The sequence below is a fragment of the Mercurialis annua genome, linkage group LG3, assembly GCF_937616625.2.
Source record: "Mercurialis annua linkage group LG3, ddMerAnnu1.2, whole genome shotgun sequence".
NCBI classification, from domain to species: Eukaryota; Viridiplantae; Streptophyta; class Magnoliopsida; order Malpighiales; family Euphorbiaceae; genus Mercurialis; species Mercurialis annua.
Genome location: NC_065572.1, coordinates 51570794 through 51587269, shown reverse-complemented (window position 1 = coordinate 51587269; position 16476 = coordinate 51570794). Strand labels below are relative to the sequence as shown.

General features: G+C 41.5%; 1 protein-coding gene across 1 annotated transcript; it reads left to right on the top strand.

The window, feature by feature from the left end:
* The first annotated feature begins 7014 nt into the window (after nucleotides 1-7014).
* On the top strand, nucleotides 7015-7362 carry LOC126672602 (uncharacterized). Its single transcript, XM_050366555.1, has one exon. It carries the CDS (start codon nucleotides 7015-7017, stop codon nucleotides 7360-7362), a length of 348 nt encoding a protein of 115 aa, XP_050222512.1.
* Nucleotides 7363-16476: the final 9114 nt, after the last annotated feature.

Below are 16476 nucleotides of genomic sequence, written 5' to 3'. Positions count from 1 at the left end.
CATATGATAATAACGATCATAACTACAAGTTATGGTTACAAGAGAAAATATTCATAGGAATATGCCTAAGGTAAGTACATCATTAAGATGAAATTAACACGTCATGACTACTCAAATATAAAGAAGACGAGTAGCAACTCCAGTGACTACTGAGAATGAAACTATGAATCGAAAGGACATTAAGCAATGCTTAATGATGGCCAAAAAGGAAAGTCTTGATTAGGTATTATTAACGCAAGGATTATGGTATCAAAAATACATCTAAGGTCACACTAAAGACGATAGATGAAACAAAGGTAACAGTAAGAAGATTCTCAGCTATGCTACGACAAGAGACTACTATGAGCAAGATAAATAATCGATTAATGATAGGTACGAAGTCACAGCTATACGTGGAGAGCTAAGAGCTAAGAAAAAGAAAAAGATATGACTGACGCATAGTAATAAATGTCAAGGAAGGTATAAGAATAGTTGTAAGGTTCCAACAAGTTTTATGAAAATTCGAGGACGAATTTTTATAAGGGGGGAAGAATGTAATACCCCAAAATATTTAATTCGCTAATTGGACCACGTGTCCAGTTTTGAGTCGCAGAAATGACGATATCGGAAAGTTTTCCGATAAATAAGTCCTAGCATGACGGTTTTAGAAAAGATTGTTACGAAGAAAATTTATATTATATTTCAATTCTAAAGTTAGAATTGGAATTAAGTGGAAAAATGGCGAGAAAGGTCCAAAATATGGTATAGGGACTAAAGTGGTAATTTAACCACTTTGTGTCGAAAATAGAAATTTTAGATTTTGACGGGAAAGTATTAATATTGAGTTTCGTATTATTTATCGGGTAAAAATAATACGTATAAGTCGTAATAAAAGAGGTTATCGAGTTAGCTATGGACTAAATCGTATAAAAGAAAAGTTTAAAAGATAAATGATAATAAAGAAAAAGAATAAGGACCAAAGTGAGCTTTTAACCTTAACATATAAGGTTTTGGAATTGAATCAGAAAGAAGATCAGAGAAGGATCGAGAGAAAACGGAAAGCTATCGCCGATTTCCGTCGTTTCGCCGCCGTTTCTCCGTTTGACATCCGATTCGAGCGATTCAAGCGGCGATTTCTTCAGAATTGAAAGCTCTATCATCTCCGGCCATTAAATTAAGGTAGGAGGTCGGGTTTTGGCATGAAAATGATGAATTGTTGGCTGTTTTGGGTTAGGATTGAGTTTAGGTTGAAATTTGACGTTTTTGAGTTTATCATGGCGTTTTTGAAGAAACCGAGATATGGGTATTGATTAGGGAAGTGTTTAACACGTCGGGATTGTGGCGAGACCTCGGAAAAGTTGATTTTCGGGGCTGTGCACGTGGTACACGACCGTGCACCACGGGTGCACGAACGTGTACTAGAAGTACACGAACGTGCACCTGGCAAGGTACACGAACGTGTACCTGAAGTGCACGAACGTGCACTCTTCATGGTACACGAACGTGTACTAGAGGTACACGAACGTGTACTAGAGGTACATGAACGTGTACCCCTGAGGTGCACGAACGTGTACCTACCGAAGGGCACGCCCGTGCACCCTGACTTGTCTCCACGTGTATGCAAACTGTAATTGACCTAAGTGTTTGACGTTTTGAGTAATTTGACTCTAAAGGACGGGTTTCGGACTTTGAGAATCATTAATCTCGAGATTAGATCGACGTTTTAGATAATTAATAACAATGGAAACCGTTAAGGACGCTAAACGATTCTCAATTATGAGTTATGGTATTCGCTAAGTCATCTCTACGACTAGAGATATCGAATACGTAAATAAATATAAAATGAAACTAAATCCTAAAACTTAAAAGTATTATACGTATAAGAATGCGAGAATCACGTCTAACTATTAACGATTTATCAGACGTGTCAGCGAGTAGTGGAGTCAGTAGAAGCGGACTAGCAAGAGCGTACTATCAGATCGATCATATCATTTCTTGGATTGCGGTCACTGTGAGTTGTACTTTTATTTTCATGTATTAAAACTATTTGATATATATATATACTGTTTTCACGCATCGCACTATATATAATTGATTGAAATGTTATATGTTTATTTAATTTCTATATATGAGAACTAGTATGCGATCCGAAGAAACTAGCTACCTATTGGGTGTCAATAGGCTGTGTGATCACCAGTATCGAGTCAGTCTAGTATGTTTGCATTTGAGAAATGATGTGACTCAGCTGGGAGCTGATGATGATTATGAAATTTACGATTGGGTTTATGATTTCGATACGAGTGAGCACTCGGATACGGTGTAGTCTGGAGTCCCCGTATCTAGTGGCTGGGCCACCAGCGAGTTGGACTCGCGATTGATATTTACGATTGGGTTGAATGATAATGATTATTCGAGAAATGTGTCGCATGCTAGGATATTAGTTTCACACGGATCAAATACATGTTTATATGTTTTATATTAATATTTTCTTGAGATGCGATGCTATGTTTCTATATTAATACTGTTAGTAAATGTCAACTCACTCAGTATTTCCCCAAATACTGACCCCTCACCTTTGATGTCTTTCAGGTGCTTAGCTTGTGGACTTAGCTAGAGGCCAATTTTGAAGTCCAGAAGTCAGCTGTATATGTTAGTTTCTGACTTCTGAAAATGCTGCAGTAGTGGTCCTTCGTCGATAGTATAGTAGCCTAGACAGCAGTTCATTTTGATTGTATATATTAACTGCTGTTATTGTCTTATATGCATTTTGATAGGCTACGTGTTTAGTATATGATCCACGGCCCTAGATGCCGGTGAGATGTTTGAAACACTAACTGATGTATATAGTACCGCGAGGCCAGTTCGTACAGGGTACGGTAACTAGAGCCCGCGAGGTTTTGAAACAGTTAGTGTATATGATTGATTATATGATATATATATATATATATATATATATATATATATATATATATATATATATATATATATATATATAAATGTGTTGCTTCCGTTGTTTAATATTAAAAGTTTAATGTATTCATTTATTGATTGCGAAAAATAAATTGTGATTTTAGGCTTGCTACGGGTTCCGGAGCTACCACTCCCGTTCCCTAGCGCCGGTTGCGGCTCAATATTTTGGGTTGTGACAATTAGGATCCTAATTGATGACACCATGAGAGTTGGTTAGAGATTAGGAAACCTTAGAGTGGATTGTTAATCGGTAATTGGCTTGTTAATCGTGTTTAGTGCCACGAGAGTGGATTAGGCTTGGTTGGTTGGCTTGTTTGTGGTTTTGTAGCTCTTTGAGACTCGAGAGAGCGGGAGTTATGCTTTAGGAACGCTCGGTTCACGTTTTGAAGCCCTAGACCCGAAACCATTGATTGCATGACGTAAGTGTAGTTTCGACCTCCAAACCCCTTTATTATTTGAGTTATCCGTAATTGTTGAATTGCCTTAGTCTTTTAGAGTTGTTAATTAGTTGTTAATTGCAAGTTTAGTATTAGTTAAATTGCTAGTTGTTAGAATTGTTACCTAAAACCAATCTCTAATTGTTGCTTTCCGAATTAAAGTTCAAAATCATAATTCACTCACTATAAATCTTTAGTCCTCGTGGGATCGACATCCGACTTCCGGATTTACTACGAGTTGGCGAGTAAAATTGCCAACATGGTGTCATGCTATGAACCAGCCCGACTGTGCTAACAATACGAAATGAAACAGAAAATTGTGGAATTCTCATCTTCTTTCTCTAGAGTACCACTATGCCAAGAGTTCCTAGACAAGCTCGTAACCTGTTGGCCAAGGAGGCGAATACAAAAGGAACATAAACACCAATCAAAATGACACTGCAAGCGAATAATACAAAGTTTGGGTCTCCCTGCATACAAACGATGCATCAACTCTACTAAAGAGCAAGAGGACCAGGGAACTGACAGATTCCCAGATTTAGAGGGAAGGACACGAATACCAGAAACAAGCAAACTCAGTCTTTTACAGACTCGGTGATCCTCAGTCCATGACACCGCCAGCAAGACAGAAGTGGTGGCTCCACCCATGCTTGGAACATTTAGACATTTATTCTCCTAAACTATCAAGCTATGTAATCGTTTAGCTTAGCTTTAGTTTCTATGTTCGCATCCAGATATTTTTGAACTGATGGAACAAGCCCACAAGCAAAGCCCAAAACATCTAATCAACACATAACCCACATCGAGTAAGAAGAGCAAGGAACACACGCTCGCCTATAAATAGATCGGTCCCTTATCCATGAAGAGGACCGAATTTAGAGACATTTTACTATTTCACATAGACTAGACATGTAACAATGATTTGATCCTATATAACCTCCAAATATTGCCACATCTATCATTTGACGCCATCTGTGGGAACAATGTTCTTAAGAAAACAAATTCTAGTGATAGAAGCGGTAAGTAACCAGAACCTCATAGACTCACAGCCACACCTATAGGAGAGTTAAGATGGACACATATGAAAGAAGCACGATCAACAAGAGAAGGAGAGTCGAGACTGACGAAAGTCCTTTGAGAGGATACAAGCGAAAGAGAAATACTACGCCGGTAGTCGAATGCAACGTGGATCCGGATCTCGATCCAAAAGAACCGGAAGGAGCCGTCATAGTAACGGTAAGAGTAGGAGGATGAGAGTTCCAAAAAAGTGTCGGTAGACACATGATCGAGTGCTAATATCATCACAGAGAAGGCCTATTGGGCTACAGGAGGGAGTCAGATCCTCGTGAAAGCAAACCCGGGTTACATGCAAGGAATAGGAGGTGGAAGACTCCGAACAATGGGAATAGTGGAAATTTGAGTAAACTTTGACGATGGGAGAAGTTGGGGAAGGATAGTTGCTTCCCTTTTTCAGATCGCAAGCAGGAACCTCCCATATGACCTGATATTGGGTCGGCTGTTCCTTTACGAGTCAGGAGCAGTCATCGACAAAAGGAACAAAAGGATAATGATCCCAACCTCTTCGGGGACGATGATTATTGAAGGAAGCCAAGAGGAAGCAGAAGCCAGCCACTGGGCGATCATGGCCGAGCTGCTCCACATAGACGAGATATTGGAACTGCCATGTGGGGAATCAACAGCCGAGCCAGAAGGAGAAACAAAGCCGTGGGAAGTCAACACCGGAAAAAGCGTGAAAATGGGCACCAACATGAACGACTCGACCAAAACGAAGATCCAAAAAGTGCTCTGAGAGTTTGAAGGGACATTTGCCACAAAAGCCTCCGACATCAAGGGCGTACATCCGGATGTTGCATGCCACGAGTTAAACGTCGACACGACCATGCAACCAATTAGACAAAAGAAGCGACGACACTCGGAGGAGCGACAAAGAATCATAGCAGAGGAAGTAGAAAAGCTGCTAGGGGTGGGGTTCATCAAAGAAGTCAAATACCCGAACTGGCTAAGCAACGAGGTCCTAGTAAAGAAGGCAAACGGGAAGAACCAAATGTGCTTTGCTTTTACAAACCTGAACAAGACATGCCCAAAGGACTGCTTTCCCCTACCCAATATCGATCAACTGGTCGACTCCACCGCGGGGTATGTGATGTACAACTTGGCGGACATGACGCAAGGATACAACCAAATCCCAATGAAAGAAGAAGATCAAATAAAAACAAGTTTTGTCATGGATGAAAGAACCTACTGCTACACGATGATGCCCTTCGGGCTGAAAAATGCATGAGCAACATACCAACGGCTGATAACACACATGTTCAAAGACCAAATAGGTAAAACAATGGAAGCATACGTCAATGATGTAATCGTGAAAAGCAAAAGTGAAGAAGATCACCCTAAACACCTACGAACGATGATGGAGATACTTGACAAATTTAATATGAAGATGCACCCGGAAAAATGCACACTCGGAGTGGAAGGAGGAATTTTTTTGGGATACATGGTGTCCCAAAGAGAAGTGGAAGCAAACCCAGAAAAAATAAAGGCCATCCTGGAAATGACTCCACCGAAGAATCAAAGAGAAGCACATGTTCTCAACCAAAGAGTAACGACCCTTGGACGATTCATCTCATCGTCAACAAAAAGATGCCTCCCATTATACAACACGCTGAAAACAAAATCATTCAAGTGGGGAGAAGAGTGCGACCAAGCCTTCGATGATATGAAGAGGTTGCTAACAAAGCCACCGTTACTAAGCCGACCAAAAGATGTCGAAGTCCTATATCTGCACATTTCCATATGCCGGGACGCCACTACGACGGTTCTAGTAATGGAGGAGGAATGTCAATAACTACAAGTATACTACGTAATCCGGACCTTAAAAGACGCAGAGCTCATATACCTGGAAATTGAAAAGATGGCTCTAGCATTGATAACGACGACAAAGAAGTCGAGACCATACTTTCAAGCGCACCCGATAAGACCAGAACTGTCCGAAAGAATGGTCAAATGGGCGGTACAGCTAGGAGAACATGACATCAGTTATGAACCCATGCAAGTAATGAAAGCTCAAGCTCTAGCAGATTTCGTAGCGGAGATCACCAGACGTTTCGTGACAGAACTGGAAGTAAAAGAAAGATATCGACGGAGCAAAAAATGAAAAAGGGGCATGTGCGAGAGTCATCCTTAAAGGCCCACACAAAGTGCGAATCGAATATGGGGTTCACCTAAACTTCATGACAACAAACAATGTAGCGGAATATGAAGCATTGTTAGCAGGATTGGCACTAATGGTGGAAGTAAGAACGGAACACCCGAAGATCCACTGTGATTCACAATTAGTAGTGGGACAAATAGATAGGACGTTCGCCACCAAAGAGGAGAACCTGCTGAAATATAACAAAAAGGCAAAGGAACGTCTACAAGAAATTGAGAAGCGAGGAGGATAGTGACAAATAAAAAAGATCGAAAGAGAAGAAAACGCGGAGGCGGACGAAATAACAAAAGCAGCATTAGAAAAAAGCGACAAATTCCAAAGAATGGAATTCAAAGAAGAGATAACATCACTAACAATCGACGTACCAACAAGTTGCCCCATACAAGAGATAAATGAATGGAGCCTATATGGAAATATCTAGAGGAGGGAAAGACACCTGAAGACCTGAACAAAGCACAAAGAGTAAGAAGGATGGCCAGTCGATATGTAATTTACGAAGGAACGTTATACCAGACGGCTATAAGCCACCCGTGGTGCAGATACGTGTCTCGGAGAGAGGGGCAGTTTATTCTGAGTGAGTTTCACGAGGGGACATGCGACGCACACGAGGGACCAGCAGCCCTGATAGGAAAAGCATCCCTGCAAGGGTATTACTGGCCAAGCATGGAAGAAGACTCCAAGGAACTAGTAAAGAAATATGACAAGTGTCCAAGACATGGGGACAGATCCCACATCCCTGCCTAAGAAACCAAGCCCGCGCATAAACCATGACCATTCGAAAAATGGGGAATAGACATTTTGGGACCATTCCCAATGGAGAAGAACTAAAAGAAATTCATCTTCATGGCAATCGACCATTCCACAAAATGGATAGAAGTAGAAGCGGTCTCCACAATAACAGCGACCAAGGCGGACGAGTTCTTTTGGAGAGAAGTAGTATGCATATTTGGCATACCCAAGACGCTAGTAACGGACAATGGGAAGCAATTCGACAGTGCGACTTTCAGAGGTTTCTGTGAAAACCTTGGCATAAATCTACAATTCACGTCGGTGGCGCACCCCCAAACAAACGGAATTATGAAAGTATTCAACATAACGATATGAAAAGGGTTAAAAAAGAGGCTGGATGAAGCAAAAGGCAACTGGGCGGAGGAGCTGAACAACGTAGTCTGTGCATATAGAACAACTCCAGGGAAAGGGACGGGGAAACACCATTTCGCTTAACATACGGGGTAAAAGCAGTCATCCCAGGTGAAATCAAAATGCCATCATATGAACAAAGCACTACAATGAAGAGACAAACGAAGAGGAATTAAGGCGATCCACGGACTAGTTAGAAGGAAGAAGACACGCGGCAAACATCTGATCCGAAGCCTACCGAAGTCAAACAGCTAGGTACCACAATAAAAAGGTGCAACCAAGAAGTTTCAAGACTGGAGATTTGGTCCTAAGAGATGCGGCTATAGGGAAAGGCAATGCCGGTGTAGGAAAACTGGAGAGCAATTGGGAAGGACCGTACCGAGTAACCTAGACTACCGACAGAGGAGCATACTACTTGGAAACAATAGAAGGACAACAGGTGCCCAAATTCTAGAATGTAGAACACTTGAAATTATATCATGAATAAAAGTAAACGTTATCTCGAAGCTAAAAAGTGCAGAACAAAATATATACGTATGATTACATAACACAACAAACAAACAGGGAAACAATTCCTCAAAGGGCAACGGTCACTACGCTGAGAAACATCTCTCAGAAGAAAAACAAAGAAAAAGAAAATAAACAACAAGATAAAATGCTTGGGGGGCATCTCCCAAATTGCAAAAGCAAAAATAGCTTGAGGAACATTCCTCGAAAGCAAAAACACGACAACAACAAAATAAAAGATCAAGAAAAGCGACCACGAGCAAATCATTCAACATTAACTAATCAAAGATGGAAAGAACATTTAAATAAATCCAAAAAGAAGAACAAGGCAATCGTTTAAAAAAAGATGCACAAACTGCTAAAAGGAAATTACAGATACACTACAAATCAATTAAGCACCGTTGTGTGTGTTCAAAAATCTATAGCCTTCAGAGAGAAACGGCATGCTAGGATCCGACAGGCCCAAAGATTGTGAGTCAAAAGGATAAGGAAAACCTAAAGACAGCGGAGGCAGGCTCAGATGGCTAACCGGAATTGGAGCAACAACATCAGAAGTAGAAAGAGGAGCAACGATAGGAGGTGCAGCCTGAGCCAGCTTATGATCAGCCAACAAACGTTGAGCTTCTTCCTTCAAAGAATGAGCATCAACCCCAAGGAACGAAGTATCCTTGCCGGGATTCAAGGACAAATAATTCTCTCGAATAGCCATCCGGTGCAGCCTCAGTGGACGAGAGATAAGGAAGGTGGAATCGTCCAAATCCTCTTTCACCCCAGCATGTTCAGACTTAAGACGAGGAACCTCAGCACAAAGATCAACATTCTCCCTTTGCAGAAGATCCCTTTCAATAAAAGCCTCCTTCACTTGCAACTCCGCAAAAGAGTAATTCGACTGTTCTGCCACCAGCTCACAATCCTTAGCAACATAATGCTGTTGAGCAATGCGAAGGCCATCAATGACGGTCAAATGCGCCTGGCCAACAGAGTCGAAGAGATCCTCACCTTCTAGAAGTTGGTAAAAGGATGGCGGCTCCATCATCCTAAGAAAATCATGATCCTGGCGGAAGATGCCCAAGTTATGGCAATTACAACCAAATGGAAGGATCAGGTGAGAACCTCCATGAGGAACAGAAATAACAACTGTCTCATCCCCTTCACCTTCACCTTCTTGAAAAGACGTAGAAGCAGTTGAGGGATCCACGGGAGAAGCAGCGACACCAGTTGAAGCAAGAGGAACAGATACTGAAGAGTCGAGATCGCTGCGGAAAGAGGAGAAGTAGAAGGAAGAATCATCAGCCGACTACCGGAGGAAGCAGGACAAAGAGCCCCAGTCAACGACAAGGGAATAGAGCACATAACAGGGCAAGGAGGACGAGTATCAAGCTTTTTCCTGGGTGGAAGGTCCGAACCACCACTTCGTAGATGCTTTCTATAAATCAGGATCGTAGCAACAACGATAGTTGTATTAGCCGGTAGACCTGTCAATACAAACAGTAAGAAACAATAACAAACCAACACAAAAGGGGGGGGGGGGGTGTTACCAGCAACAAAAAATGCGACAGGTAGAGAAGCAATGGTTGTAGACGTGACCGGCGGAGGAACAGGAGGAGCGGCGCAATGCCACAAATACTCACTGATATAATCAACATATGTCCGGAACCCTTCATTATAGAAGGTCCCGATCCGCTGCATAAGGGCGTACTCCTCATTCGACACCTCGTAAGGGTCCTGCGACTCAATTTGAGACCGCCAAAGGGTAGGACCAAGATACTGGGACGGATGACTGATGATAAAAAAACTTGCGCTTCCATTTCTTCTTAATTGTGTCAGGAATGTCAGCAAACATATTCATACCAGAACGAAACCTTAAAGAAATGAAAGACAAGTCTTTCTTCCGATAAGGTGAATTCATCCAGTAATGCACGCGATTGAGAGTCAAACGCTCGCCGTGGAGATTGTGAAGCGACTTCAAACATATGAAATAGAGAATGGCATTGGGATGCAACTAGGATAAAGCGATACCCCAAAACTCCAAGAATCGAAACATCAGTTTATCCAGCGGAAAGCAAAGACCAGCCTCAAGTTGCTCCTAAAAAACAAAGGAAGACCCAGAAGGCAGTCGAGAAAAAGCGTACTAACCCCTCGCCGGGACGTTCATGTTGTATACCATAAGTCTCCCGGAGCGAAACCAGGGACTCTTGGGTCAAGGTGCATGGCCACTTCTTCAAAGTAGCAACCGCCTTGGAATAGTTATCAGCCATGATCAGAAAAGAAATAACCCGATATACAGAAAACAGAAGAGGATAAAAGAAGACACAAGAGGAGAAAAGAGAATAAAAAGGAAAAGTAAAGACAAATCAAACAAATTTTGAAAACAAAAGAGAAACGAAATGACAACAAGACACCAAAAGGTGCAAGACGCACTAAATGTTGCATAACAGGCTATTAGAACGGCACAGAAAAAGAGAAGAGGAAAACCAGAAAGACGACCCGGCCCAAGAAAAACCCGCTTCACATTTCATACATAAATATCTATGTAAAGACTGAACAGAGGGGGGGGATTAATGATGGAACAAGCCCACAAGCGAAGCCCAAAGCACCAAATCAACACATAACCCACATTGACTAAGAAGGGCAAGGAACAAACGCTAGCCTATAAATAGATCGATCTCTCATCCACGAAGAGGACCAAATTCAAAGATATTTTACTATTTCATATAGACTAGACACTCAATTGTAATAATGATCTGATCTTATATAACCTCCAAATATTACCACATCTATCATGAACGATTTGTTTATTTGATTTCTTTAAATTTCAGAGTCAACGATGAAGTCTAGATTTTCTCATTCATATGATGTTTTGCCTGATGGGCATGTTTTTTTTTCAATTGTTTCAATTTGCATACACAATAAAATCGAGCTATGTTACCAGCCCATTCAATAACCGGTATAAAAAAGTGAACACTTCTAGAGATAATTGTTTTTAATAGGTTCTACCCTTGAAAAATGTGAGTCGATCTAACTGTCTCAAAAAGAAAAGCAGCATCCTAGTGGGTTCCAGCCCATTGGCTAAAAAAGATTTGACCATAAAAAGTTTTACGAAGGGGGTCACATGCCAAAACGGACTATCTAGCTCGGATAGGACGCCACCAACAAAGTCCACCACCAGAAGTCGCCCAACAGCCTATCTTGGAGCGGGACAGTCTAAGTAGTGAGCCACAGCACTCACAAGAGTCCTCCCTAGGATTATCAGCCAATGGTCGAGTAGAACACTCACATAAAAAAATAGTCAATTATAAAAATCCACAAGGACTAACTGATAATAGGGGTACGGCCGCTTGAAACAGGGAATATCTCAATTGTACAAATTATTGAATGAACCGGCTAAATAGATCTTTTATAGTATATGCATATCATAATCATTGACTAGCGCATTTTCCTAAAAAGAACAGACAAATGATCATGAATCTTTAAAGCATAAATCTTTGAGACAATGGAACAAAAAATTTCAAAAACTTTAAAAAAATTCAAAATTTCCTAATGTATTTTCCGGCCGCGGCAAGTGAAATGTTGAAATGCGCATTAGCTTTCATAGAAACAAGTAGGTTCCGCCAGGACAAATATATATGCTGGACTAAATTAGAAATCAGAATATTCATGAAATCATCCAGTTCCCCTGACCATAAAACTAGGTACTCTGATGAGGGGGGCAACACAGAGGACATACACAAGTATAAGAGCTCGCTGGAAAACAGTGCTAATTTTCACAAAATAATGCCCCACAAACTCTAGAACCAACATGCGCCAGGCCATCTTATCATCGGAATCTACGGGCGCCAAGCCTCCATCCCTTTAATCAACAAAAGAAACATGCGCCAAGCCTAAGTTACCAGGAAACAACCAGAATAAGCGACATGCCCTCATTACACAATGACAGAAATCCAGACAGCAGGGAGCATCAAAATCCTTACAACATGCGTCGCGCCTCCATTTTGGGAATCACCCTCTAAAAACAACATGCTCCGAGCCTCTATTCCGCTCCAAAATCAGAACAGGCGCCAGCCTTACTCCAGAACTATAATAGGCATCAGGCCTTAGCTTTAAAAGCCGACACCAAAAACCGGGGGCATCAGGTCCCCACCAGCCAGAAACATGAGGCATTAGGTCTCCACCAACCAGAAATGGGGGCATCAGGTCTTCACCAACTTTTGCTTGAGTCGTCCTTTGTGATTTTTTAACTCAACATATCTCTTTTTTGGACATGGAAGAGCTTGATCTTGTCAATGTTTACCGGCTCTGCGAATTCGTTTCCTCCGAGGTCTAAAATCCTGACTGCACCTTTTCTTAGTACTTTTTGAACCATGTATGGACCTTTCTAATTCAGCTTGAATTCCCCCCTGGGGTCTGTATTCAAGGAGCATGTATGTTTAAGAACGTGATCACTAGCCTTGATTTTCCGTGTTCTGACCTTCTTATTGAAAGCTCTCGCCATCCTTTTCTGATACATTTGGTTATACAAGAGCGTTTTTAACCTGTTTTCCCCGAGTAAGAGGATATGGGCGGCTCGCTCTTTTGACCATTGCTCTACCAGAATTTTAGATTCTTGGAGAACTCGTAGCGATTTGAATTCTACTTTGATAGGGAGTATGGCCTCACACTCGTATACCAGAGAGATGTCCGATCAGTAGTTTGGTATCACAATAGCGCGTATGGTAGCTTTTCTAACCAATCCTTATAAGTTTCGACCATCTTAGAAAGCATGAGCTTGATGTTCTTATTTGCAGCTTCAATTACTCCGTTAGCATGTGGCCTGTAGGGTGAAGACTTGTGGTGCTCAATCCCATATTCTTTCAGGGGCTCACTGGTGTGTTTCTGGAATTGAACTCTGTTATCGGTTACTACATGATGTGGGACCCCATACTTACACGATTAGGAATTCTTCGATGAATTGTGCCATCTTCTTGGACCCGATCTTGGTGTAGGATTGGCTTCGACCCATTTGGCGAAGTAATCTATGGCCACGATTATGTATCTATATCCGTTCGATGCTATTGGCCTTATCTTGCCAATGAATCTATTCCCCATGCCGAGAATGGTCATGGAGCCGATAGACTAGACAATTCACTCTGCGGAACATGTTGGATATTCCCGTACATTTAGTATTCTGTGCAACGCCTTATCATTTTGATGCAATCTCATTCCATGGTTGGCCAGTAGTACCCTCAGCTTCAATTACTCCATTAGCCTGTGGCCTGTAGGGTGAAGACTCGTGGTTCTCAATCCCATATTCTTTTAGGAGCTCACTAGTGTGTTTCTGGAATTGAACTCTATTATCGGTTACTACATGATGTGGGACCCCATACCTACATGATTAGGAGTTGCTCGATGAATTGTGCCATCTTCTTGGACCCGATTTTGGTGTAGGATTTGGCTTCGACCCATTTGGTGAAGTAATCTATGGCCACGATTATGTATCTGTATCCGTTCGATGCTATTGGCCTTATCTCGCCAATGATATCTATTCCCCATGCTGAGAATGGTCATGGAGCCGATAGACTAGACAATTCACTCTGCGGAACATGTTGGATATTCCCGTACATTTAGTATTCTTTGCAACGCCTTACCATTTTGATGCAATCCCATTCCATGGTTGGCCAGTAGTACCCTTAGGGGATAATATTATTTGTTGAGACATAACCATTCATATGAGGTCTGCATGATCCGGAATAAACTTCTTCCATGATGGTTGTTGTCTCTGCCTGGGCAACGCATCTGTGCAACATCCATTCGGTGGATCTTCTGTATAGTATTCCTGCGTGGGAGAGGAAACTTCTGGAAAAGACATTGAAACTGTATTTCTCTTTACGGTCTACATCTTCTGGGTATTCTCTTTCTTCTATAAACCTTTGCACATCATACAACCATGTATTTTCTTCTGGTCAAAATTATACGTTCATTACTTGTTCAGTCATATGGCAAGGGCCCTTGGATCTTACCATGACCAGCGATTTCATCATTTTTTGCCTAGGGTTGTCCCAAACGAACATTAGTGTTGTTAGGGCGTCCGCCTGTTGATTTTCTTCCCTCGGGAGGTGGGAGAAATGCAACTCGAATCCGGATAGAAGGCTGATTAACTGGTCATGATAAGGCCTTAGTCTTTCTTATATGATTTCCCATTCTCCTTTAGCTTGATATACTACCAGCATGAAGTTTCCATGGATTTATTCATGATCTGGTTATACCCGGAGAACCCATCCATGAATGAGAACATTGCGCTGGCAGGTGCGCTATCGATTAGCACATCTATGTGAGGTAGTGGTAAATGATCTTTGGGGGTTGCTTTGTTCAAATCCCGATAGTCCACACAGACCCTGCTACATCCGTCTTTCTTTGGTACTGGTACTATGTTCGCCAGCCATTCTGAATACTGAACCACCTCCAGAAACTTTGCTTCGACTTTTTTCTTCACTTCATCTTTTACTAAGGATGCCCATTCATGCCCGAGTCTCCAGAGCTTCTGTTTTATCGGTTTCGCATCTGGTTCATGGGCAGATAATGTTCTGCTATTTCCCTGTCGATCCCAGGTATATCGTCGTATGATCATGGAAATACCGATTTTCTTTTTAGGATGACTTGCTCAACTCTCTTTCTCGTCTCAGGGGTAAGGCCACTTGAAACAAATTTTCTCTCGGAATTTCCTTTGTATCAATATTGAATGTATCGGTTTTGATGGAACTAATGTCATATATGCTTATGGAATGATCATTGAAAAAAATGTCCATCAAGCAAAACATCACACAAATGCGCATAATTACTGGTTATATCATCGACTTTGGAATCAAAAAGGTCGTCATCCTCATAAATGGGTGCCGACATTACATCAGTTTCATAAAATAAATTAAAAATATTCCTAAGTATGAATTTTTCCAAGTCTTCCATGGTATCCTCCGCAAGGGTACGGTCACTGGTTTGCTATCGATCAGGTCTTTGACTGGTAGGTCTTATGGGGGGCATCCTTCAGCTCTCCTTTCAGGTCTTCGAGGACGTCTTGGAATATTTCAAATCCCTGCGTCTGTTTTGTCTCGTTCACGATCTCCTCATCTTCTCGAAAGAATAATTCCATTATGGCCCCAGCTGCGGCCAGGTCTTTTCCATCATGGTGCATCATCTCGAAGGTGTTTGATTTGAGAGCTTTGATACCCTGGACCCTTGCCTTTGTGAGTAGCAGTCGAGGCTAATTTTTCTATATGGTTGTATCCACAAGAGGTTAGTATGTGATTTTTATGATGCTGGATGCATGAGATGCATGATATGCATATGCATGAAATGCAGGGTTAGTTTTGAACACATCACGTAGCAAGTAGCAAACAACAAATAAACAATTCGATATCACAGAGACATATTGTTCCTTCCAACCTTATTTTCCCCACACACGTGTCCCAGTCGAGGTTTATTCCTAGGTGTTTGGTCTAGACCCTCGTATCGCAATGCAAGAGTCGGCGTTCCTGCAAAGCCCTCTTCTAGTAATTCTAAAGCAAATAGACGACATTTGTCAATGTGATGATTCTTTTATCCCATGGAAGGAATTAAAACATGTAGGATGAACATAGAATTCCGTTTTTAAATTTGGAATTTGATTTAGCCTTGCGCCTATATCTAGTGAAAGGAGTTTTCACTAGACTGGTTATTGGAGGTTTGATCAAGCATAGGAGTTTTACTTGATCAAATCTAATTCTTTTAGGTCTGGCCTAGCAGGATCTTTTGAAAATCTGGTTTTGAAACTAGAAAATTTATTAGGCCAGACCTAAGACTAAGACTGAGATAATAGTTTTTAAAGCATTGGATTTAGAATCATTACATTAACAACATGCTTCAAATACAGACAATATATTGGGTGTTTCCTTAGAAGGTAGTGTCTAAGCTAAAATCCATGTGGGCTGAGTCAATGGGTTTTGGTAGTAACCAATTTAAGGCTCCCATAGACTAATATACCTTTGATATTTCTCCTAAATCACGAGTACAAACGACCGAGGTATTGGGCTGTGAGTGATACCGCTCCGCATAATACATTTTGGATGTTGGAATGCAACCCCAGAGCGTGAGATCGGCTATGAGTATCGGGGATGGATAGGGAATCCTAGAGAGTAGGTGAGAAGCGAAGATTCTAATGTCATAAAACAAGTGCAAATAAGGTTGGAAAATAAAACCGGT